Source organism: Cyprinus carpio, chromosome A5 (genome assembly GCF_018340385.1).
Source record: "Cyprinus carpio isolate SPL01 chromosome A5, ASM1834038v1, whole genome shotgun sequence".
Lineage (NCBI taxonomy): Eukaryota > Metazoa > Chordata > Actinopteri > Cypriniformes > Cyprinidae > Cyprinus > Cyprinus carpio.
The window spans coordinates 27,808,862-27,836,736 of NC_056576.1; the positions used below are offsets into that span (position 1 = coordinate 27,808,862).

A 27,875-nucleotide genomic window follows, 5' to 3' on the forward strand; every position below is an offset into this window, starting at 1 on the left:
AAAATAACCGAAACCCACAAATGGAGTGTCATCTTCAGGGGTAAGAGCACGTCTGGCTCATTAATGAAGTTGCCTATTTGACCTTGTGGCCAATATATTAGCAGTTTATATTACAATTTAGCAGGATCACTAACAGTAATTACAGCCCTGTCGGAGGGGGTGAAATTACAGAAGACTGCTGCAGGAGTTACAGTGTTTTCTGGATATATCAGTATCTCAGAACCACTGAGAAAAAAGCGCTGCACACACAGGGTTGTGCCTGTTGAGATGCACTCATACCTGATGAGCTAAACTTGTGTTAAAATGGACCTTGGAGACTTGCACAGATAGACCTGCAAGTCTTCACACAAAAATATTTAGTGAATGATAGCCAGCTATTTACAAGCAACCAGGTCTCACACAAAACCAACTTAAGCCAATAGCTTCACCAAAATTAGCCCTACGTACAAATACACAGCTCTATCCTGGAAATAAGGCACCCAATATTGCATATTTATAACCAAACTGAAAAACATACCCAAAGATGCTATTAATTAGCAAGCCTGCCAACCCTGACTCGGGTGATAAATTGCTTCTTGTGAACTCAGATGGTTATATATATATATATATATACTTATATATAAATATATATATATATATATTCATTGTTTTCTTTTTATATATATATATATATATACTTATATATAAACTGTATGTGTACTGTGTATGTGTGTGTACATACACTATGGAACACTGTATATGCATTCATTGTTTTCTTTTTTCTATTAAGTGTCCCTACTTATCCCTATACTTATCTCACATGATTGTTGTTTTCATCGGTCTTTGTACCTAAACCTTTTTTTTTTTTTTTTTTTTTTTTTTTTTTACAAAAGAGAGAACAAGCTAGAGAACAGTGCCATCTACTGAATGTCTAGAAGGAAAACATTTGTGCACAAAATCATTTTTTATTTTTTGTCTTGTATAACCATGGGTCAGTGGTTTTCCATTGTTAAGCAACATATTAAAAGCCTAGAATTCAAACCCAGTGTTTAACAACATAAAATATGACAATTTCCCAATATCCTATTCAAACAAATGAAATATATTTCTTCGGGCATGAGAAGTTTTTCACAAGCCATTTAAAATACTGCAAATTGTTCATCTCCTCACCCAAAACATTTACACATGCAACTATTGGATCAGCAGTTGGTATGTCAGGTAAGAGATCATAAGTGTACTTGAATATTTAATTATAAATAACATCAACATCAGACATCTCGAAAACTCATGATTAAGTCGCTTTTACTGTGACTTTCAGGTCAGGTTTTCATAAGCAAGCATATTTTTCCTTTAAACTAACAAATTAACGATTGGATTTGTGCCCAAAAAATTACTAGCATTTCTTAAATGCAGTCTCTGACAAGACAAGGAAACATTTCAGGGGAAACAAAACACTTAATGAGGGACATCACAGAAATCAACAGGTTTACATGAATCCCATATTGTGGCAGCTGAAACAATGAGATCTAAATAATTCCAGAAAATGGATTCAACAGACAGACAGCATTTTTGACACCTCATTGTGTTTAATTAACCAGATCCAGATGAATTCAGATACAAGGGAATTACAATCATAACGGTTGTGTCTAAACAGATCTATAGTAACAAACATGAATACATTCATCGATAACTGTAACACTCCAACCTGACATTAGAAATGTCCATTACAGTGTAACAATGCTGCCGTTGTCCTTATTCATGTCTATCACAAATACATGAATAACGCTTCTGATTAAGCAAAACTTCAACTGCTACATACAAAATTATTACAATGTACCAGCTGTATTACAATGTACCAGTCATATTTGACATTTTATGAGGTCAAATCACTGAGCTATAATCAAAAACCTGAAAGTGTATTAACGTTTGAGCTATAGACAGTGAGCACAGATTCTCACACTCCATGAACTAAACTAAACATTTATGTATGGAGTAAAATAATACAAAAAAATACATGCATAAAAATGCACAGATATTCACACTGTATTATGAGTTTAAAAAAAGTTGGATAAATGTGCATTTTGACATATATTTGTGCGAGGTTGTGACTCCATATTTTTTGACCAACTAAAAGCATTAAAAATATTCAAAAATAATTCCTGAATAGCATGAAAATCTGTGAGGAAAATCTGTGAAGACATCACACGCTCAAAAACCTACAATCCTTGAAGAGTACAAATCAGTAGCAACCAGTGAAAAATGTAACAACTCTCAATCAGTGATGTGACTTTACAGCCCGTTTTTTGCCTTGTGGCAAATTGACAAAAGCGCTTTACCATTAACTAAATCCCTGTACATGCAGACTTGCAAACAAATATATTTCTACTAGGGCTGGGCGGTATATCCAATGATATGATCATGCGCATCTAGTCAGTAAATCTGGTTCCGTGATTACAGCTAAATCGCCATCACCTGCTTTCAAATGGAGCGGCATTTAATAGATAGAGCCGTAGATCACTGACAAGCTACATAATATCACGTTCATTAATGCAGATGAATCGCTTTCGATAATGAACGCAATATTGTGTAGCTTGTCAGTGAACTACGGCTCTGTCTATTAAATGCCACTCCATCTGAAAGCAGGCGATGGCGATTTAGCGGTAAGCAGGGAACCAGCTTTACTGACGGAATGCACGTGACAATCGCATGCAATATATCGCCCAGCCCTAATTTCTACATCTCAGCTTATATGGGTAAAACCACAGAGTTTTAATAACAGAACTGTAAAATATTTCAGCTTTATCAGAATGTGCATAGCAAAACCCAAAATAAAATCCACACCTAAATGTTTAAGAAATTCTAACATAATATTTCCAATGTCAAACTTTTACCTATATGCAAGCCTGCACAAGAATGATATAATATACATACTCATTTCTAAATGAAACTCCAAAAAAAAAAAAAAAAAAAAAAAAAAAAATACATTTTGTGCAAAAGACAAAAGTTGAAAAACCTCTAAGGCAAGAACATTTACACAGTGCTGGATTCAAGCATTGCAGACTGTGCAAATGATTAAAATTTCACCTCCACACACATAAATAAAACGTTTATATCTAGAAGAAAGGGGGATTGTGATGACACCCATGTAGCATCATTTCAGTTTTCATAATTTTCTTTTTTGGCAATTCGTGATAAGGGGATATTTAAGAGATACAGATGGGAGGTTTTGGTCTGTAGACGCTGACGTTAATTAAAAGGGTTTAAATGCATCATGATATTTCAGCAACAACCAGATTTGCCCTGAGCAAGCTGAATCTTAGAATAGTGCAAATAGTGCTCAAGGCCAGAGCCATATACATACTGAGTTGGGCCCCAAGTGAACCCCAAAAAGACAACGCATCAGCCTTCCCGAAGCAACATCTAACACTTGAGTTATGACACAGGAAATCATATACTGACTGTACGGTTTCATTTCGTTCAGAACTTGGAGGAAAGATAATGCATTAAAGGCTAAATATTTTCAGGCAAATATCTGGCAAGCTTCTGGCTACTCAGAAAAAATCCCTATTAGATGCCCTGAAAATAAATGTTTTTAAACGGCCCTTTACGCCCAAGTTAATCTGCCCTTCTGTCTAGAGTTTGCCCTAACGTTGTACATTTATGGCTCTGGCTGTTGTGATGGTAATATCACTCACACCTGCATGTTCCCGGTGACGTCACCTGAGGAAGTGAGAGGCACGAAAGAGGAGCCGTCTCCTCCTCACACTACAACCATTTCTGGAGGGCGTTTAAGTTCTTTTCCATCCATCGCATGTTGAGCTTAATGGTCTCAATGGCCTCCTGCACGATCCTCATCTGAGAACCATTCGTCCCCAGAGAAGTGAAGAAGTTCTGGGTCTGGATGAGAAAAAAAAAAAAATATTACCATAGTACAAATACACAAAAGTAAAACTTTACTGTTTTTTTATTTAATCATAGCTATGCTTTTTTGGGGATGAACAGACCTCCGTGAGACGGGTTTTTGTGGAAAACTGACTGGTTGCGGACATGATGATGCTCTGAATGGCAAAGGATCCAACAGGAAACTTGCATGAAAAAAATTAAAAAGAAACAACATTAAATTATGCACTTAATGTTTTAACATGCACAATAAACATATAAATACATATACTGATTTTCTCTCTCTCTCTCTCTCTCTCCCTCTATATATATATATATATATATATATATATTATATACTGTATATATATATATATATATATATATAAATATATATACACACACACACACACACACACACACACACACACACACACACACACAAAATCAGTTCAATATAAAAACAAAGGGTCTACATGCAAATCAACAAACCTACAACATAAGAAAATGCATTTACATTTTGGTTTTATTTGCAGTACTAAGAAAATTACTAAATGACAGCACAAATGTTCATACTAAATACACTGAATAAATGTGGTTGAGGTCGATAGGGTAAAATAAGTCTCTTAGGATCACCAAAGTTGCATGTATTTGATAAAAAAGTACAGTAAAAATGGTAATATTGAGAAATATTATTGCAATTTAAAATAACTGTTTTCTATTTGAATATGTTTGTAAAATATAATCCATTCCTGTAATGTCAAAGCTGAATTTTCAGTCTCCAGTGAATTACTCCTGTCTTCAGTGTCACATGATCCTACAAAAAAATCATTCTAATATGCTGATTTGGTGCTCAAGAAATGTCTCTTATAATCAATGTTGAAAACGTCTTGGTTACGTATGGTAACCCTCGTTCCTTAAAGGAGGGAACGGCGACGCCACGTCAGTGACCGACGAAAATGGGATATCGCTTCGATAGACCAATCTACTTCGAGTGTAAACTAAACGAGCCAATGCACATTGGCATGCAATTATTGCATCCAGCTGCCGTTGATCACAGCGTGAGTATAATAAGGCATCAGGTGCAATACATACCAGGTTTTCGCTGAGGAGACGAGCCAGAGACCCAGCGGCTCAGCGGTGGTATAGCAACCATGGTTGACGGGACGTGGCATCTCCATTCCCTCCTTCAGGGAACGAGGGTTACCATACGTAACTGAGACGTTCCCTTTCAGTCAGTCACTCTCGACGCCACGTCGGTGACCGACGAAAATGGGATCCCTACCAAAGCGCCATGGGTGCTGCCCCTTCCAGTGCCCTGTGCGAGCCACCTGCGCCCCATTTGGTGTAGGCCGGGGCTCAGAACAAGTAGTTCCACTTACCATTGTCAAAGCACTACCTCACTGGGTGAGATTGGATAACACTGGGAAAACGTATCCGTTCCGCTTGGAACAGGGATGCTGCGGAAGCCCCATCCTTCCCGAAGGGGGTCTCGGGAGCAAATACACATATAGCATCCATTTATGTGTATATGGAGAAATTTTAGGGGATTAAAATCCTCTTGGGAAGGCAGAAGTCTGCCGGGGAAACATGGGCTCAAAGGCTATACCGTGGACTATACACATATGAGTACCGCTTAGGTCTCAATATGGAACCCAGCCTTCCATGGTTCTCACGGATTCATGAAGGCCTGGCGCTGGATGTTCCGCCGCGTCCAGCTGCCTAGGGTGATGGAGGATCTCAACAGGGTCTACAGTACGGACACTCTGGAGCAGTTTTAGCAAGCCGACACTAACCGGGGCCTCTCGGTGCCACTACCCGTTTGAGGTGAGACACAGGAGGATACTGGCTCTACACGAAGGCTATAGAACCTAGCAAATGTGTTAGGGGTCACCCAGCCCGCAGCTCTACAAATATCTGTCAGTGAGGCGCAACGAGCCAGTGCCCAGGAGGATGCAACACTTCTAGTTGAGTGAGCTCGCAACCTGAACGGGCAGGGCACACCCTGTGCCTGATAAGCCAGGGTTATGGCATCCAGAATCCAGTCGGCCATCCTCTGCTTAGAGACGGCATTCCCCTTCTGCCGGCCTCCGTAACAGACAAAGAGCTGGTCTGAGGTCCTGAAGCTTTGTGTCTGGTCTACTTAGCATCTCAATGCTTGGACGGGACAGAGCAAAGCCAGGGTTGGGTCTGCCTCCTCCAGGGGCAGCACTTGTAGGTTCACCACTTGGTCTTTGAAGGGTGTAGTGGGAACCTTGGGCATGTAGCCGGGCCGGGGCCTCAGGATTACCTGGGAGTCAGCCGGCCCAAACTCTAGGCAAGAATCGTCGACCGAAAATGCATGCAGGTCCCTCTTGATGGAGGCCAGTGCAAGCAGGAGCAGAGTTTTCAATGAAAGAAACTTTGGCTCAACTGAATGCAAAGGCTCGAATGGGCCCTGCTGTAGTGATTTCAGCACCAGAATCAGGTCCCAAGAGGGTATGGAGGGGGGCCGGGAAGGATTTAACCTCCTGGCTCCTCTAAGAAACCTGATGACGAGGTCATGTTTACCTAAAGACTTCCCATTCACGGGGTCATGGTACGCAGCAATAGCAGCAACCTGGACTTTGAGGGTGGAGGGAGACAGCCTCCGCTCCAGCCCTTGCTGCAGAAAGGAAAGCACGCGGGTGCCAGTCAGTAGATCCTTCCTCAGAGGAATCGGCCAAGGAGGGCTGTCACAAGGAGCATTAGTTTGGGGAACCAGGTCAGAGTGGGCCAATACGGCACCACTAGCAAGACTTGCTCCTCGTCCTCCCGGACTTTGCACAGTGTCTGTGCAAGAAGGCTCACTGGGGGAAACACATATTTGCGTAGGCCCTGCGGCCAGCTGTGTGCCAGTGCGTCCCTGCCGAGAGTTCCCTCGGTCAGGGAGTAGAACAACTGGCAGTGAGAGGTCTCTGGAGAAGCAAACAGGTCTACCTGAGCGGCTCCGAACCATCTCCTAATCATCTGGACAGTCAGGGGATGGAGTCACCATTCTCCAGCTTTCAACAGCTCGTCGGCTGTATGGTTGAGCAGGCCCGGAATGTGAACAGCATGAAGTGACCTCAGAACCTTCCGACTCTAAAGGAGGAGGAGGTGGCAGGTGAGTTGTGACATGCAACGGGAGCGCAGACCACCTTGTCGGTTGATGTACGCAATGGTTGCTGTGTTGTCCGTTTGGATCAGCACATGCTTGCCCCGTAAGCGACCTTTGAGATGGTTCAAGGCAAGGTGCACTGCTAACAACTCTAGGCAATTGATGTGCCACTGCAGCAGTCCTTCGAACGCAAACTGCAGAAAAGGTCTGTGGCGTGGAAGGATCAATACATAAAAGTACGCGTCCTTCAGGTCGATCGCTGCAAACCAACTTTGGGGACGGACGCACCCGATGATGTGTTTCTGCGTCAACATCTTGAACGGTAGCTGATGAAGGAACCGGTTCAAAACTCAGAGATCCAAGATCGGTCATAACCCACTGCCTTTCTTGGGTACAATGAAGTAAGGGCTGTAAAACCCCGTCCTCATATCAGCTGGAGGGACCGGCATTATCGCGTCCTTCGCTAGTAGGACTGCGATCTCTAGAGAAGGCACGGTGACCTTTGTCGCTTGGAGCACGAGTAAAGCAGATGCACCTACTTCTTTCAGAACTTCTGGATCGTGACCACCCTTGTGCAGGTCCTTTAGTGCCTTGGCCTGGTGCACCTGTAGTAACCCCGTAACGTGTAATGCAGATGCAGCTTCTCCACAAGCCATATAGGCACTGCCAGTTAGACCAGTCGAATGCCTAAAGGCCCAGGAAGGAAGCACCGGGTCTCCCCCCCAGTAGGAGGCAGACTTAGGACACAATTGCATCGCTACCGCCCGCTCCACTGGGGGAAATCACCAAATACCCCTTCGCTGCACCGCCATCGAGGGTCGTGAGGGAGGAGGAGCCCACCGGCCAGTTTCTGGCAGTAAAAGGTGCCATCCACGACCTGGTGAGCTCGTCATGCACTTCCGGGAAGAAAGGCACTGGGGTGAGGCACTGAGAACCAGCGCGAGCCTCCTCAAGAAACCAATCATCCTGCTTCGAGGGCTCGGGACACGGTGGAGATTTCCACTCGAGCCCTACCCTCTCAGCAGCCTGGGAAAGCATAGATGTCAGCTCCGGACCCAATTCAGGCATCGCCACCGTCCTGGAGGATGGCAGCGCAGCCGAACCTTCATCTGACAGCTCTCCCTTCAATGCTGAGATCGACATCTGGTCAGTGGGGAGGCCCACTGGATACCATTGGTACACTCTTTGAAGAGAGCCCAGCGCGTTCCGTGGGTTACTCCACTGGATCGGAGATGCAAGAGGAGTGATGGTCCCCAGAGTGTTGGTTCCCTGCGGGGTTTGCCACCACTGTAATCCTCAAACCGCCCGTGCTACTGCTGAAAGTGGTTCTCATCTGTCGGCCGCTAGAACGAGCTCCAGATCTTTTTTGAAGGTAGCGGAGCCTGGTTCGCAGCTCCAAGATGTCCGAATCCCAAAACTGGTAACAATAGCAACCCACGAAATCTAACACACCATGCTTGCCCAGACACGTGAGGCAGCAATCGTGACCATCACCCGTTGCCAGGTAACAACCGCACCCAGAAACGCACGGGTGAAACGGCATCCTTATAAGGATGATCCATCGTCTTTACAAAGACGCACCCATGAAGCTCTTTTAAAGAAATTTGCTCTTTAGGAAATGCTATTTTAGTGCTGAGGCGCACAGGGGAATTGGCCGCTTGCAACACGACAGGGGGTAGTGCAACCTGAAGTGTGCAACCCACTCCACTCGGGAACGACCACCGCTAAAGCGCCATCTCGCCAACACGTGAAGCTTCAGAGAGCGTGCTGAACTCGTAGTTCACAGCAGACACAGTTGAGCAGAACAATACTAACGCTCGGCTCCGAAGCGAAAAGCTGGTATGCATTGCACCTGCTGCCTTATTATACACACGCTATGGTCAGCGGCAGCTGGATGCAATAATTGAATGCCAATGTGCATTGGCTCATTTAGTTTACACTCGAAGTAGATTGGGCTATCGAAGCGATATCCCATTTTCGTCGGTCACCGACGTGGCGTCGAGAGTGACCGACTGAAAGGGAACAGTGCTGTTTATAATATTTTTGTGGAAACAGTGATATATTTTCAGGATTGTTTGATGATTAAATAAATTGAAAAGAATAGCATTTATATGGAACAATGTAAAAGTCTTTACTGTCACTTTTGAACAATTAAAAAGTATTAATTTCTTAAGAAAAAGAAAAAGAAATATTTTACAGACCCCAAAGTTTTATATATATATCCCCGAACATATATCTAGATAGTCAATATCAGGTCTTAAAACTTCTATGACCTTTGCCCTCTAAATAAACATTGTTTAAGGTATCTTTACGACCTTATACCTTGTCGTCTTGTTATGTTGTTAATGTTATTATTATTCTGCATAATATTTACAATAAACGTGTGGATTCAAAAAGTCAGAAAATATAAGTTCACCGCTCACTTCTGAGTGATTTTATCCCAGTTTTCCTTCACAAAATCCCAAGCGTAGAGGTAGCCAGCAAAGTTCTTGCAAATTGCGTTGATCACCAAAGGAAATTCTTGAGTTTGAATCACACTTCCATCAAGACTTCTCTGTAGAATCCTTAAGGGGAAAAACAAATTAAATTCAGTATGTCTGTACTGACATCTCAAAAGAATTTTCTTTCCAATGGAACAGGCAGCCCAGCCTTACCAAATGATTTTCCGTATATCCTGAGTGCTGGCCAAAGCTTCCAGTGTCTTGCGTTTCTCTTGGTCATTGATGGAGTGTTTATATATGTCTAGAAGCTTACCCCATCCTTCATCTGTCTGAGCAGCAACTTTGAAGACTGTTCTCATGAGATCGCTGGGAATCCTAAAACAACAAGGCATATCACAAGAAGTTCCTCTGTTCCCAAGAAATACTGCAGTGAAGAGTAAAAAAGTCATTAGACAACAGCTCTTTCCTTCTGCTTTTTGCAAATCACAAGATTAGAAGAGCATTCCAACTAATTCAGCCAAGGGTCAATCACCACACAAACTTACTGAAAAGTCTTGTTGGAAATAAACCACTGATCAAACAGATGCTTGGCCTGTGTTGAGCAGTTACGTATGTTAAGGGAACATGCCATCTCCAGCAGGGCAGACCGAAGCGTCATCTCTGACACAGAAGATTCCAGATCCCATGACTGACTCTCCATTAAACTTCCGAAATGGTCATCAATGTAACTCTGCAAAGATTGAATTCCAAGAAAACATTCAAACAAGTTTCAGCACTAAATAAGTTTTTATAAGATGAAATAAAAGCCCCTCACATAGTAATACCAGTAAATTACCATAAAATGACTAGAATGAATTTACCGGTAAATACAAAAATGTGCTGTGGTCAAAAATGGTCTTTGCACTTGACCACTTGACAACTTATATGACGTATTTCCTGTATTTGGCCCAAGTGTTCAAGTGAGGATGAAGACCACAAGTGTATGTCGAACTTTTCATTACCTGATGGGACACACTTATAGTGTTGTAAAAATGCAAGTGTTTACATAGCTTTATTTTAATTTTAAATACTTTGCATTTTAAAATCAACTTCTAAATGTCTGTTCAGTAGTCCCTATAACAAAACATAATTTTAATTTGTGGTAACCCTAATAAAGTGATAAAAAGCAGCTGCAATTGTTGTCCAAAATCTTTGCATCAATAAAACATAAAAACACTGTTTTTCTACTAAATTATATGTAAAATCTTATTATTATATTAATATTTAACTTACATTGGAAAGGTTTCCGTGACCTCTCGCGAGATCTCGGCAAAAAGTCTCACGATTTATTTCCAGAACATGATGCATGATGGGATACACTACAGGTGCTGGTCATATAATTAGAATATCATCAAAAAGTTGATTTATTTCACTAATTCCATTCAAAAAGTGAAACTTGTATATTATATTCATTCATTACACACAGACTGATATATTTCAAATGTTTATTTCTTTTAATTTTGATGATTATAACTGACAACTAAGGAAAATCCCAAATCTAGTATCTCAGAAAATTAGAATATAACTTAAGACCAATACAAAGAAAGGATTTTTAGAAATCTTGGCCAACTGAAAAGTATGAACATAAAAAGTATGAGCATGTACAGCACTCAATACTTAGTTTGGGCTACTTTTGCCTGAATTACTGCAGCAATGCGGCATGGCATGGAGTCGATCAGTCTGTGACACTGCTCCGGTGTTATGAGAGCCCAGGTTGCTCTGATAGTGGCCTTCAGCACTTCTGCATTCTTGGGTCTGGCATATCGCATCTTCCTCTTCACAATACCCCATAGATTTTCTATGAGGTTAAGGTCAGGTGAGTTTGCTGGCCAATTAAGAACAGGGATGCCATGGTCCTTAAACCAGGTACTGGTAGATTTGGCACTGTGTGCAGGTGCCAAGTCCTGTTGGAAAATGAAATCTGCATCTCCATAAAGTTGGTCAGCAGCAGGAAGCATGAAGAGCTCTAAAACTTCCTGGTATACGGCTGCGTTGACCTTGGACCTCAGAAAACACAGTGGACCAACACCAGCAGAAGACATGGCACCCCAAACCATCACTGACTGTGGAAACTTTAAACTGGACCTCAAGCAATGTGGATTGTGTGCCTCTCCTCTCTTCCTCCAGACTCTAGGACCCTGATTTCCAAAGGAAATGCAAAATTTACTTTCATCAGAGAACATAACTTTGGACCACTCAGCAGCAGTCCAGTCCTTTTTGAAGCGAGATGCGTAGTGGTTCTTGAAGCACTAACTCCAGCTGCAGTCCACTCTTTGTGAATCTCCCACACATTTTTGAATGGGTTTTGTTTCATAATCCTCTCTAGGGTGCGGTTATCCCTATTGCTTGTACACTTTTTTTTCTGCCACATTTTTTCCTCCCCTTCGCCTCTCTTGTAATGTGCTTGGACACAGAGCTCTGTGAACAGCCAGCCTCTTTTGCAATGACCTTTTGTGTCTTGCCCTCCTTGTGCAAGGTGTCAATGGTCGTCTTTTGGACAACTGTCAAGTCAGCAGTCTTCCCCGTGATTGTGTAGGCTACAGAACTAGACTGAGAGACCATTTAAAGGCCTTTGCAGGTGTTTTGAGTTAATTAGCTGATTAGAGTGTGGCACCACGTGTCTTCAATATTGAACCTTTTCACAATATTCTAATTTTCTGAGTTACTGAATTTGGGATTTTCAATAGATTAAACTAAAAAACATCAAAATTAAAAAAAAAAAACATTTGAAATATATCAGTCTGTGTGTTATGAATGAATATAATATACAAGTTTCACTTTTTGAATGGAATTTGTAAAATAAATCAACTTTTTGATGATATTCTAATTATATGACCAGCACCTGTAAGCCTTGAATAGCACTCTGGAGCGGTATTCGAGATGGAATGGATTTAGTGTGCATTAAGGGCACTGCGCTTTGCAGTTTTTAAGACCTGGGACAGTCTTGCGCACTTACTTCCGGTCACGTGTACGAGCTCTCAAGTGGCCAAGACCACAAGTAGGGCTGGGCAAAAAATCTATTTTCTGATTAATCTTTTTTTTTTTTTTTTTTTTTTAATTGTGTCGATTTGATATCGATTCTCAAAAGCCGCAAATCAATCTTTTCCGGTATTTATTTCAGCAAACATTTAAAACAAAATCTGATTAAAGTGAATCTTATCATGTCTTCTTTACTAGATGTCACCCTCTTATTTACCTTGCGCAATGTTACAACTGAAAGCCTGTCATTCATTCAGTGCTTCTCATGGCGGAGATACTGTTGACAAGAACTAAGAACAAAATAATATTCATCATTTGCAATGCTCAGGTGAAATTCTATAGTAACACCTCAAATCTGCGGAAGCATTTGACATCACGCATAAAGGTGCCATGATTTCCACAATGAATGAATGAACGAATGAATGAATGGCGGATAGTGCGACGCACTGTTTTGTTTACTACACACTTACTAAAGCACGGACGACGCCCGCTGTGTTTTCAGCCTGTCGTCTCACTATGATTATATGTATACAGGAATATCATCCCCAGCTGCTCTGAGAGTCACTTCAATAGCATTTTACCATTTAATTTAACAAAACTACCATTATATTCAAGGGTTTTAAAAAGTCTTAAATTTAGTTGTATCAAATTTAAGGCCTTAAAAAAGTCTTAAAGGGATACTCCACCCCAAAATGAAAATTTTGTCATTAATCACTTACCCGCATGTCTTTCCGAACCCCGTTAAAGCTCCGTCCATCTTCGGAACACAATTTAAGATATTTTGGATGTTCCCGTCGCTTCATATAACCTAGATTGCACGTCTGATGGCAGATGGAGTATTCTGAAGACGACTTTCATACCTTTTATGGACCTTGACACTGCTTTTTACTTGGCAGTCTATGGGACAGTCTCAAGCCTCCTGGTTTTCATCCAAAATATCTTAAATTGTGTTCCGAAGATGAACGGAGCTTTTACAGGGTTTGGAACGACATGGGTGTAAGTGATTAATGACAAAATTTTCATTTTGGGGTGGACTATCCCTTTAAATTGTACAAGAAATCTTAGTTATGATTTCAGCTAAGATTATGATTTCATTGAATAAACAAGCACTGCACGTTCAAAGTCGATTAAACTCCAAAATTATAATATCATTAAATAAACAAACAAACAACCACCAAACGTCCAAAGTCCGGTGCTGCGCTGCTTTGTGTTCTTCTGTTACTGGGGAAAGTTATATTTCTACCAAACGCTCCACCTGCTGGCAGAGAATGAATGAGCATTTTCAATAAGCCTGTTGTTTTGTTCAGAGTTCAGAACAATGCTAAAATCGACCCATGTTTTTACCCTGCAAACACGCAGAGCTTTAAATGTGAACTGGTGGTTAGATAAGAAGATAATGCATTATTAAAATCTAAACATGGGGGGTGTGATATGTATGGTCTGTGATAATATCATAATTGTAGTTTTAATGATGTGTGATTTGATATTATGAGTATATCGCAAAAAAAAAAAAAAAAAAAAACCGGACCTACAGAGTGCACGCATACATTAGGTGATAATTTAATTGATATAATAATTCATTAATATTAATTGTTTAAATTAATACAATAATACTTTTGACTCATCTTCTCAACAATGGTTCAAATGATGAAATGTAAAGTTAATCATTTTATAAAACTTTGTTTCTGTAAAAACTTGTATCTGAACTGTAAATTATGCATTTTACAGTAATTTTACTGTTTGATATGGTACTATAGACATTGCCCTACCCCGCTCATATGGAATTAATTTTATTTGTGCAGATCTTAAAAAGTCTTAAATTTGAGCTTAAAAATCCTGCAGAAACCCTGATATTATATACACAGCAGCTGCAAGTTCCTCACGGCAAACCATCAAAATAAAAGTTTAGTTTAACGTGAAGAAACTGTCAGAAATATATTACTATTTAGCAGTCTTAAGACTCAATGTAACAACAATGATACTACTACTACTACTACTACTACTACTAAATATTAATAAATCTTTATTTTTAAAGGAATAATCACATTTGTTTTCTTCTTAATTTTAACATAATTAAATTTAACTTAGTTTGCCAAAAATAAAAGTTGTTTTTTTTTCATTTGATTAGAATAAATTAAATGAATGTTTTATGCCTTCATCTGATTACCAAAAAAAAATAAAAAAGAAGAACATTTTATATGGCCCTGTTATTGTTTAAAAAAGGACCCTATACAAAAAAAGAATAGGTTTAAAATACAGGTCTGTGGCTCTTAATTTCATTTTAGAAATTCACAATTTGTAAACTGATGTTTACTGTTCATTTTTTAGAAATATCAATAGCATTTGTATTAAAACTACAGTATATTCACTGAATGTAATAAAAAAGAAATAAAAAAATCGAGAATCAAACCAAAAACCGAATTGAGAGCTTGCGAATCGAAATCGAATCGAATCAGGACATCTGAATCGATACCCAGCCCTAACCAAGTTTGGATTTTTGGACGAGGCATGGGTGTGTTGGACTTGAAGAATTGCCGCGAGAAGTGATTTGAAAGCATACGGATTTGTCTGCTCTCTATAGCTCCTGCGGTACTTTGATGTCAAACCTCGATCGGTCTGTTATTATTGGGAGATGTGAGGATCTGTAGTACTTCCCATTGGAAAAAGCCTAACAACTAACTTCACATGAGGCACCTCAGCCAATTACACAATGGCCCCTGGTCTCTTTCCCTGCGTACCGCAGCTTAACATTAGCCGTTACACTTTTTTGGCTAAAGGATACAGGCTTGCCTTCCAGTGGCTTTGTCATACCCATAAACTGTATGGAAAATTCAACCCCTCACAGTTCTCATGAAGGTCAAAATTAGCTATACAGACCATAATGACTTTTTGTACCAGGCTGTACCAAATTTTTTTTTCTGCTGTAAAGTTTTTTAACATGGGGGGTCTATGGGATTGACTCCCTTTTGGAGCCAGTCTCTAGCGGCCAATCGATGAATTGCAGTTTAAGTAACTTCCATGTTGGATTCAAGAGAGAGACCGGAAGGTTGCCGCTTGGTCATACCTCTATTCTCGTTCTGCATTCACACAGAGCATATTACCGGTAGACCCAGACCACAAGACCCTTCAGCGGACATTGAATACAGTTGCAAAGATCATCGGTGCCCCTCTCCCCTCCATCCTGGACATTTTCCTTACACGATGCTCCAGCAAAGCCAACAGTATCATAAAGGACCCCCACCCATCACTCCCACAGACTCTTCCAGCTCCTACCATCAGGAAGACGATACCGGAGCATCAGAGCCTGCTCCGCCAGACTGCTCAACATCTTTTTCCCCCAGGCTGTGAGAGCCCTGAACTCAAATAACCCCGCCCTACTCTGAAGCCCCATACAAACCCCCTACCTCCTGAAACCATCTCACCTCCTCCACTCCCTACATCCCCCCCCACCCAACCTTACCACATCACAGAAAACTGTCTGAAACATTCTTTTTTTGTGGAGTTCTCCTCTATGCACACTAGACACTTTTCACACACACTGCTGTGTGCACATAATCCCACAAAAGACTCAAATATTTGTTTACATGCTAGTGCACTACAAATCATCTTGCACTATTCCCCAGCCACCTGCTTGACTTACAATCTTTCTCTTTGCACATGTACAGTATTACGTGAAGCATTTGTATAGTCTATATATTTTTCCTTTTCAGTCTATGTATAGGTAAACATTTATATATAGTATATTCATATTCAAAATCTGTCAGTAGGTTAGCTGTGTATAGGAACAGTGTTTATGTGTAGCATCTGTATAGTTTGTATTTGGTATGTATGTAAACATTTATATATAGTATTTAAAGTCAAAATCTGTCAGTGGGTTAGTTGTGTATAGGTACAGTATTATGTATATCATATGTATAGTCTTTATTTTTTAGCTTATGTATAGGTAAACTTTTATATATAGTATATTTAGAGTCAAAATCTGTCAGTAGGTTAGTTGTGTATAGGTTTAAACTGTTTAAGTCATTGTTGTATGTCTGTATTTATGAAGCACCGTGGTCCTATGAGGCACGACATTTCGTTCCACTGTATGTCCACACATGTAGCGGAATGACAATAAAGCTCAACTTGACTTGACTTGACCTGTAATTCACGGATATTATTACAAATTCTCATACAGGTAAATAGCCAGAATTAATTTACCAGTATTTTTGAAAAGGTCCTGTTCACACATGATCTCTTAACGGCAATTTACCAGTAAAGACTGTATGTGTGAAAGGGGCTAAAGAGAGCCATCTGACCACAACAGCCACTCAAGGTGTTGTAGATGAATGCTGTACCTACCGTCATTCTAGAGGCCAAGTTAAACTCTGATCGTTTGTCCAGCAACCTGAAGATCTGACCAAGCTGGAAGAGAGCTTCAGTCAGGGGAGCCGTTTGTGTCTCATTTCTGATGTACTCCATTAGATTTAAGACATCTCTGAAAGACACCTTGCCCGATCTGGAGGAAAGATGAAGCATACATTCTTGATTTTCACTTATTTACTGAAAAATGTACACTACTGTTCACTACTTTAACACTGGGGTCAGTAAGATTTTTTTAAATTTTTTTTTAGAAATTAACACTTTTATTCAACCAAGGATGCATTAGATTTTTTTTTCTGTTGAATCCTAAAAAAAAAAAGAGTTTCATTGTTTCAAGAAAAATATTAAGCAGCACAACTGCTTTCAACATTGATAATAATAAGAAATGTAACTTAAATACCAAATCATTATATTAAAATGATTTCTGAAGGACCATGTGACACTAAAGACTGGAGTAACGGCTGCCAAAAATTCAGCTTTATGTCACAGGAATAAATTACTTTTTAACACATATTAGAAAAGAAAACTGTAAGTATTACTGTATTTTTGATCAAATAAATACAACCTTGGTGAAAAGATACTAAAAAAATACTACTGACAGCAAACTTTTGAATGTTAGTGTATCTTAAAAAAAGAATAAAAAAAGGACATAATTTAATGCAGAATTTTACATGCTGGTTTTGATGGATATTACAGTATTATCATATCACTGAAATGTTCTGGAAAACATACTACATCCACATCAATCAATTTTGACGCAATCATTTCCGGTGATTTTCCAGTTGATGATGGGACAGTTAAATTTATATTTCAATTATTCTAAAAATAATTTGCAAAACAGAGCTAAATAGATTTTTTTTTCTAATAAAAATATTTTAATCTGAACCACAATCCTAATCAATAAATTGCTTTTTCCAGGTTTTCTATGATTGTGGGAATCCTGCAACATCAGCTCTTGAAAGTCTTGTCTAATAACTTCCTTTAAATGCAGATCTACCTTGAGAGAGCAAAGATGTTATTGATGAGAGCTGCTCGGTCTTTACAGGAGAGGACAGTCACATCCCCCTTTAAAGCATCAATCAAGTTCTTCCATCCCTCCTCATCATAATGCACTATGTAGAAACCATCACTCCTGAAGTTGAACTTCAACCACTTCACCTGATCTGGAAGATTTAACGTGGCTGGAAAAGATTTAAAGCAACAAACAATACATTACTGAATATTTTCAGTAATTATCTGTCTATGCCAGTATACTCAGTACACTCCTGGGGACAAGCCTCACCTGTTTTGTCCTTGAGATGGAACACTTGCTTGCAGGAGCTGGGAACACTACAGCTGTCATTTACATACGTCAGGGGAATATGCCACAGGCTGCTACGGGTAACACAAAAGTGGACCAATTAACATTCCACATCAAGAGAGGCAGAGTTCACATACAGCTTGCTTTTTCAGTAGATCAATATTGGATTTTGACTCTAATCAATATAATAGCCCTTGTTTAAAATGTTGTTTGCACCTTAAAACAAACAAGACTATTCTGTCCCATGACATACACTACAGTTTAAAAGTTTGGGGTTGGTAAGATTTTTGAAAAAAAAAATTTTTTGGAAGTCTCTTATGCTCACCAAGGCTGCATTTATTAGATCAAAAATACATTAGAAACAGTAATATTAGGAAATATTATTTTGTTTAAATATAACTTAAAATAGATGATTTTATTTTCTATTTTCATTTATTGTAAGATGTAATTTATTCCTATGATGGCAAAGCTGAATTTTCAGCATTATTACTCAAGTCTTTAGTGTCACATGATCCTTCAGAAATTGATGTAATATGCTGATCTGCTGCTCAAGAAACACTTATTATTATCAATGTTGAAACAGCTGCTTAAAGTGATAGTTCATCCAAAAATTTAAATTTAATGTTAATTTACTCACCCTCAGGCTATCCAAGAAGTATTTGACTTTTTTTTTTCAGTAGAACATTAGAATATTTTTAGCCGAAGCCATAGTCCTTGGTTATTCATAAAATGCAAGTCAATGGCTACCAGAACTTGAGAGTCAAAAAAGCACATAGAGGCAACACAAAATTAATACCTGTGGCTCCTGATGATATACTGCAGTCTGTGCAAGAACATAAACATCATTTTTAACATTATTACCTCAACATATCGTCAGGAGCCACAAGTATTAATTTTGTCTTGTCTGTATATGCTTTTTTGACTCTCAAAAGCACTAACTTGCATTTTATGAAACACCAAGGACCATAATTTCAGCTAAAAATATATTTTACTGTTCTACCATCTTGAATGGCCTGAGGGTGAGTAAATTAACAGCAAACTATTTTGTGGAAACTGGGATATATTTTTTAGAATTCTTTGATGAATAGTAAGAAACACTTTTGATTAATGTATAAAAAAAATCTTAATAATACTAAAACAAATCTTACTGAGCCCAAACTTTTGATAGCTAGTTTTAAAACAACTTTCACAGCCTCATTCGTTATGAGACATGTTTAGATCAATCTTCACAGTTGCAGTAAAAGTCCTCTACCTGTCATCCGTGCTGTTTTCAGCATTCAGAAGGAAATGTTCTTGTGTCAGTGTCACTTGAGTGCCTTTTCTCTCCACTGTGACCAGAGGAAAGCCCTTATGAACAGTCCAGGTGTTCATCATCTTAGATACACTTAAGTTTTGTTTGCTCACCTATGGAGAACATGGGTGTCAGCACACACTTATAAAACCATGGCTCAGATGTCAGCTCAGCTGCTTCATCATAATGTAAAAGTGCACATTGTTTAATTTTGTAACTGCCTTTATCATACTCAGAACAACTCTTTGTTTTGTTCTCGTAAATAATGAAATGCAATCACTCTGCAGGCACCATAAGTTCATCTCACTTAGAAAAGGACTGACCTGGGAAAGACTGTCCCATAAGTATTCACTTTCTGTGTTTGATAGGTTATACTTTTGTAAGTACTCAATCACTCCTTTTCGAAACTCCCCATCTGTGAGTGTTGCATTGAGCATCAGCAGTATTGAAGCCCCCGGATTAAAAGCAGACCAAGAAACATGTTCAAGTTTTGAGAATAGCTATACGATCAATAACACTCAATGACAAATTATTACGTTGCACCAGTTTTCAAAAAGGCGGTTAATTAAAGCCACTTCACAAGCAACAGATAATTTATGACGTACCTTCTCATAAGACACAGAGTCAAACATCTCTTCCACCTGCTCAGGGGTGCTCACTACAGTAGACACTGGGTGGGATGAGTTCAATGCATCTTTGGTCAGCGCTTTAAAGCGAACATTTAAGAACACACAAACATGAAAATTAAATACACATTACTCAAAGTCAACTCCGATTTTTCTCAAAAATGAAAGGTTTCTCAAAGTCAACTCCGATGGAATTGATTCTTCAACATTTACTTTACATCAAAACAAGCTCAGGCAAAGAATACAAGATTGCAGTCATTATTACCACTTGATGTATTCTTTTTTTCTCCAAAATGAAGCCTTAAATTCAATTTATTAAAATGACATTTTTTGCGAAACTGTCCAAATTAGCCCAATTTAGAGATGACATTACCTTGAAATGATGAGTAGCCTATCAACATTATTACCTAGTTGTTGCCAATACCTTATTTTACAGCGGTAAAAGTCACGAGAAACAGCATTGTTCAAAAAATTTAATAAACAAGAGAGAAATTAACATAATCTATTCTGAATTCTGAATCAAAAACCAAAAATGCCATTTTTCACTGACAATTTTTCGGCCAAAATTTCAGTGCATCCCTAATACATAGAAAAATACTTTAGGGCCATTCAGAGACCAGGACTCTTCTCAATTCCTCAACACTACATTAAAAAAAAAAAAGGTGCTGAAAGAAACAAAGGGTAATTCTTAATTTAGACTAATACTTACCATATCAAGTTCTGGGAACACAGTTTCAATCGACATGTACTGCATGTAGGTTGCAAATCCTTCATTCAGCCAAAGATCATTCCACCATCTCATAGTGACAAGATTTCCAAACCACTGAACAGAAAAACAACAGTGCATGACATAATGAACACAGCATTTCCGCCTAGCCTTTTCAACTGAACATTACATTTGAATTAATAATATATGTTTTATGTCAATATCACTTTTGTCATTTACTTCTCCCAAAAATGTGGAGTGAAAGCTTAAAGGGATAGTTCACTCAAACATGAAAATTCGGTCATCATTTATTCACCCTCACATTGTTCCAAACCTGTATGAGTTGAACACAAAAGAGAATACTTTGAAGAATGTTGGTAACCAAACAGGTGCTGGTAGCCACTGACTTCAATATATATATTTTTTCTGTACTATGGAAGTCAATGGCTTGCAGCAACTGTTTGGTTACCAACATTCTTCAAAATATCTTCTTTTGTCTTCAACAGAAGAAATAAAGTTATACAGGTTTGGAACAAAATGAATGCTTCATTTTTGGTGAACTATGCTTTTAAGAAAACAACTTGAAGTAGGTCAACATTGTAATCAAAGCTGGACGTAAACGATACTTAAATACACACACCCTGGTAAAGCAGCCACCAACTCAGGATATTTTTATCATGTGTTGTTATTCATTTAAACGTGACTATTATTTCCCTGTCATGAAAATGTTGCTTTATTTATAAAGTGAATTACCTGGTGGGCAAGTTCATGAGCAATGACCGAGGTCACCAGTTGCTTGTCTATAGAGGAGGAATTACTCCCTACTAGCAAAGTCGTCTCACGGAATGTGATTAGTCCCCAGTTCTCCATGGCTCCAGCGAGGAAGTCAGGAATGGCCACTAGATCTATTGATTTTGAAAGGACATTCGGTCATGTCACTAGAAATAAAAACTTTAAGGTTTGTTATTTGTAAAGCAACATTAGCGTGTATGTCCAGCTATCCTAGAAATCTAATAATCCCTGTTTAAGAGTTTCTTTAAGGAAAGGTGTCTCACCCAGCTTGCTTAAAGGGTAATCGTACTCAAAGAATGTATTGTAGAACTCCAACAGTTTACAAGCTGTGTCCAGAGCATACTGCACTTGATCCTTTTTGTCTGGAACGGCATACACAGACACCTACACAACATTTTGGGAAAAAAAAATACCATAATGCAATATGTTTACATAATATTTGTAACACAAGACACTGATTTTGAGAAGAACACATACCTTAGTTTTAGAGACATTATTACTGACACCGATGAATTCAGCCACAATAAATGCAACTAGGTAAGTGCTCATTTTAACACTTTTCCCAAACTCATCTTCTTGAAGCCCATTTTTTAAATCTGTAGTTTTGACCTAGAAAATAAAACAAATTGGACAATAAAATTACAAAATTTATAATATGAGAAAAAAACATGCATGACAATATTTGTAACTCATAAAAACATCAAAACTAAAATGAAAAAGTAAAATAATAATAAAAAATAAAAATAAAACAAATACAACCTATAATAAAATGTATATATAACCAATTACATTTAAGAAAGTAATTGAAGATTTTATAGAATAGTCTCTTAAATTAGAAAGACTAAAATAAAATAAATGTTACAAAACATGTTTGACCTGACCAAACAGCAATGAAGACGTTTTATGTATTAGCCTCTTAATTTAAAGTGAAAAAGCAGATAGATAAATCAATCAATCAATCAAACAAATAAACAAAAATAACTACCTTGGGCATGTTTGAAAGGCTGATGTACTTGCGTTCTCTGGTCAGCTTAATTGTAAAATTTGATTTAAAAGCTGGCTCGTCAAAACAAGGGAAAGCCTTGCGAGCAGCCAAAGGCTCAAACTGAGTAGCAGCCAAAACTCTAGAAGAAAGATGGAGTGAATTAAAGGATGTGTCTGAGAGGCATAAAGATATAACTAAGTAGAAGAAACTGTCAATCAATACACTGAAGCTGAATAGTTCATTCAAATGTATCCCAACTGTTCAGAATGTTACACAAAGGTTAACTGGGCTGCAAATACCTTTTTGTACCATTTGTGTCGACATATGAGCTGTTGTAGAAGCCATCATAGCTGTTGGAGAGCTGTGCCGTGTAGTTAATGTTCAAAACATACTGTCCCTTCTTAAGATCTTCTGGAAATTTGATGGCGATTTGCTGCCAAGGTTTGTACTCCAGGACGTGGACCTCTTTACCTTCAAAAGTGACCTTGCTTATGTTCATATCAGAACTGTGAAGGACAATATTCTTTGTTTCATTCAAGACTTGCACCAAGATGGATACACTGCCTTGGAAGGTCATGAGGGTCAGGTTGGGATGGAGTGATATATTGTAATGCACAGGATACACACTGGGCGGTAACCTCAACTCGGTCCATGGGAAAGGTTCACCACTTGTGGAAATGGGATAGATGCTGTCCATGGTCGAATTGGACTTCTTGCAGCCTTTCCTGGTGAAAGTGCAGCCTGGCAGGAAGTAGATGACCATAATCATGGAGGCCACCAGCACCAGGATGAGAACACCTACCACTGTTGTCTTAGTCGAAGGCTTCAAGCACGATTCAGAATACTGCTGGCGGGTGTAGGATGAGGCAACGTTGCGCTGGTTGGAACTGCGATTCATGAAGGACATTCCAAGAAGACGGGCAGATGATTCGTAATCTTCCTCATCTTCATCCAGGTCGTTTTCTCCAAGGCCTCGGACTAACAGTCGCGAGCTGCGGGGTTCATAGACCGCATCGTCTGAGTCGATGGGGTAGGAAGGGGACTCCTTCGCCAGATCCACCACATCTGGCTCTTCCTCAAACATGCTGTTCTCAATCATGTTCCTGGGCAGTGGAGCTCTTTCTGTAGGTTACAGTGGAAACAGAAAATGGTGTGTGAATACAATACAACAGCACAGTTGTTGGAAGTGGCTTCCTGTTGACAAGAGTGCTACAGTCTATGATAACTGAGAACTTCTCTGAAAAGTTGAGTGATTTTGTATTCAGCCTACACAAGTGTTTAAGTAAGAGCGTAAAAAGAAGAAAACAAATGATAGTGAAACTAAAGATGAAAGAAGCTCCTTTGATGCATCTGCGCAGACAAACATTAAGACTGTTCCAGTAAATACTTGCACCCATGACCACAGGCTGTCACTAATGTACAGCATAAACTATTTTATACTCAATTCAATGTGTCTCAACTATAGTCTACATAAGATTTGTCAATACACTGGCAGGAAATAAAGTGTTTGCATGGTTCCTCTTTTACTTCCTTCTTCAACGGAGAATTAGACTAAATATATTCAATAACAAATCAAGGCACTGCACTGCCTAAGTTAACAGTGATCAAATTACCATTTAACACATTGCTTGAAACCACTGATATCCTACCAGCTGACCTGGGGTCAATTCATGTCTGCTGCACAAATACTCTTGTTCTTTAAGTGACCTGAATTTCAACTTCTTTTTAACAAAATCACATGCCTCATTTAATGTTAGTGCAACACTTTCATTTAGTACCGTGCAGAGTTAGTAAATTCTTCAGCAAACACTTTAAGCAAACACTTGCTACAGTTCCTTTGCAAATCTCACAAAAACATGTCAAGGACACATTTTAGGACACAAGCCAATCATATATTTTGCATATGTGATTAAAATTCAGCCTATTTTTAAAGATGTTCTGCATTATGATATTATACCCATGTTCATTAAGTTTGCAAGACATGAAGCTTGCGATTGTATTTTCTTTCCAACTGTGAGGTATATCTGAGTGAAACGACTTCTCTGGCAAGAAAAAAGTAGGGCAGGACTTTGTTTTGTCCATCTGCAATTAACCAGATTCTTGTTGTCAGCTAATTGCTATGATCTCATGTGAGTGACAGGTTTCTGGAAGTGACAGATTATTGCCCCACCCCTTGTGCTTATGCACACGTCATCAGAAAATAGACGTTGTTGCGAGAGGTTAATGTTTTCAAAGAACAATTAGGAGGGCACATTAAAAAAATTATGATGTAGCTAGACTGATAATTCATTTATAATTTGTCATTTTTATAACAGTAAATGCACTACAATATTCAATAAAAATAAGACTTTTTGATTCATGGTGACTTTAAGGTCATTTGGTTTTCAAATTCTCATTACAATACTAATATGAATCCAAAGGATTTATTTTTATTTATTTATTTATTTTTTTGAATTCCCATTATTCACAGTGGTGATTCTCATTAAATTGTCATTACTGTATGATTATTTAAATCTGCATAAAGGCCTAATTTGAAACACAAACTACCTTGATGTTTAAATACTATACAATTTAATACTATATTCTGCATGACAGTATTAAGAATGTGACATTTTGCTTCATGGTAATTAAACATATCTATATCTATCTATCTATATAGAGGAAATATGACCCAGATATGTTCTTGACATTGTCAGCCAAACTTTCTTAACATGCAAACTTTTATTCAGGAAGTCAACAAAACAAGAAAGGTTTACTGTATTTCGTGACAGTTAGATGGCAGAAGCTCTTAAGTTACCTAAAATAGAAGTAAAGACAGTACTAAAAAATGACAACCAGCTGGTCAGCGTGTCAAACGTACGCAAGACCATAAAAACACAAAGCTGCAAATGTCACCTTGCCAAGATTTGGACAGGATTTGTGCAAAACATGACATATCTTTGGAAATTTGTGTCTGATGCACGCAGACTGACAGATCATGACTTAAATGGAATATAAAGTCTAATGCAGACTGCTAACAGCAGAGCACTGTGAGACATCACGTGCATGACAGTCACCAAAACAAATAAACCACTGATCTGATTTACTCACATTACCAACCCCTCATGAACACTAATACGTTTTTATTTAATCAGAGCTCCTGTCACGACCTACTGTGAACTTTGTGAAGAAGATGCACTGATGGCTATTTAAATATTATTCATATAACGTTAGCCTGCTTGAACTTTTCATACATGTTATCTTTCGTTCTAATCAACACCATAACTAACTCTTACAATCATTGACACATAACCAGGACCACGATAAAAGCAAGTAATCACACTATAAGAGAAGTACTCGAGGAGATTAAATTTCATTATACATAAAAAAGCGACACAGCTAGCGGTAGCATGTTAGCTGGTAACTTTTTGCAGTGCACGACCTCGCATACATATAAAGAGTCCATATTAGCTGCAGCCTTACCGCTTTCAAACGTCTCCATGCTTAAATGTTTAAATGCAGGTCTGAAGTAAAAAAAAACAAATCCTGTTTCAGTTGAAAGTGCGCCTATTTAATCCTGGGAAAGCTGAAGAGTCACACATTCATTCAACGCAGGGACGCATCAGATAACTGGTGCTAGCTTAGCATCGTTAGCCTAATCTACAGCTCTCTCCCTTCACCACATTAAAACGATCGATCAGCGGTTTATTGAACCATCGCTGCACACTGTTTATCGATATAACAGCGGACACGAGCTGAAAGCGGTGATCACTGCTGTCAAACAAGAAACCTGAGTTTTACTTCCCACTTCAGCTGCCCCGTTTAAAGGGACAGTTCACCAAAAACTTGCTATTCTGACGTGCTGTTCTAAACCCGTATGACTTTAGTGTTTTCCCTGTCGAGCGTAATATTTTTTTTTTATGCATGTAAAAATGAATGAAAGTCAATATCTATCTATCTATCTATCTATCTATCTATCTATCTATCTATCTATCTATCTATCTATCTATCTATCTATCTATCTATCTATCTATCTATCTATCTATCATCTGTGGACTGGAAGTTTCACCAGGGAAAGTCTATTTGGCAATAATTTGTTTTCTCATTCTACTGATTCTAGTTTCCAAACATTCGGTCTAATATCTCCTTTTGCGTAAATAATGACAGAATTGTAATTTTTAGTTGAACTGTCCCTTTAAGACTTCGCTGCCTCTGCCCTCCCAGAGAAATACAGCAACTGAACTTGCTGCATTGCTGGCATATTTATAATTTTATCATTAAAGACAACATCGCATATACAAACACATGTATATCTTTGAATTCAAAATCTACAAAGGTCTGATTACAAAACGGATTAAGATAGCACCAAATCTAAATATATATGAAAAATAATCAAGAGGTCATAAAAAGATTAATTCATACCAATAGCTCCATATTCCGGCTGCTGATTTAAATGGTTTGCCGATTCCATGCGCTAAGACTGACTAACATGCTCAACAAGAAAAACTGTAATAGCGTCACTGTTCGGCAATTTGGACAATCACATGCAAACAATTTGACTCTGTGAAAACACACTACAATAGGCTGGTGTTTTCTCAAGAGCTTGCAGTGTGCAGCACATTTGGGCACCAGTGTACTCGTTATAAATAGTAAGGTCATTGTACTCTTAAGAACAGCGGTTTACTGTTTATTGTAGAAGACTATACAGTGGAAACAGTAGCAGAAAAAAGTAAGAGCTACAATACTCGACCGATAAACCACCATATCACCAGTTTAATAAATATGTATCAACATAAGTACATGTAGTTAGTAATTCTTTGTTTGCTATGCGTTTTATTTAATATTAAGCATTTTTTTTTTTTGTACAATTTACCATTGAGCACTGGCTTAATGCAGTTGATATAATTAAGACTGCTCTTTTTCTAAGCTGAAGTACTCTGGAAATAAAAGAGAAAATGTAATTTGATGAAAAATATCTAAATACTATTATTTTAATGACTTTTATCTGTTTGTTTATACACTCTCAGAAAATGAGGTACAAAAGCTGTCACTGGGGCGGTACCTTTTGAAAAGGCACACCTTTGTTCCTAAAGAATCCATATTGGCACCTTAAAGGTACATATTAATACCTAAAGTGTACATAATAGTACCTAAAAGGTACAAAAGTGTACCTTTTGAAAAGGTACTGCCCCAGTGACAGTTTTTGTACCTTTTTTCTGAAAGTGTAGACATTGTTGGCTTGAGTGAATAGTGAACTGAAGCAAAGCAATACTGCCTCCTAACGACAGTAGAAGTCTAACACACTTTTAGGCGTAGGCTGCATTGTGTGTTTTTTTCTCTCCATACTATGGAAGTCAATGGGGACCAGCAGCTGAAGGTGAACTATCCATTTGGCTTTC

General features: G+C 38.6%; 1 protein-coding gene across 1 annotated transcript; it reads right to left on the bottom strand.

The window, feature by feature from the left end:
* Positions 1-1,542: 1,542 nt before the first annotated feature.
* LOC109064775 (leucyl-cystinyl aminopeptidase-like) lies at positions 1,543-26,323 on the bottom strand. The gene is given in 18 exon segments (XM_042756694.1): positions 1,543-3,876; positions 3,984-4,065; positions 9,400-9,540; positions 9,631-9,792; positions 9,963-10,147; positions 16,777-16,933; positions 17,795-17,978; positions 18,080-18,171; positions 19,350-19,501; positions 19,712-19,844; positions 19,995-20,157; positions 20,720-20,837; positions 21,474-21,625; positions 21,776-21,896; positions 21,990-22,121; positions 22,498-22,636; positions 22,797-23,619; positions 25,960-26,323. Coding segments are annotated over 18 exon segments (3,087 nt in total). The 5' UTR covers positions 25,979-26,323; the 3' UTR covers positions 1,543-3,744.
* Positions 26,324-27,875: the final 1,552 nt, after the last annotated feature.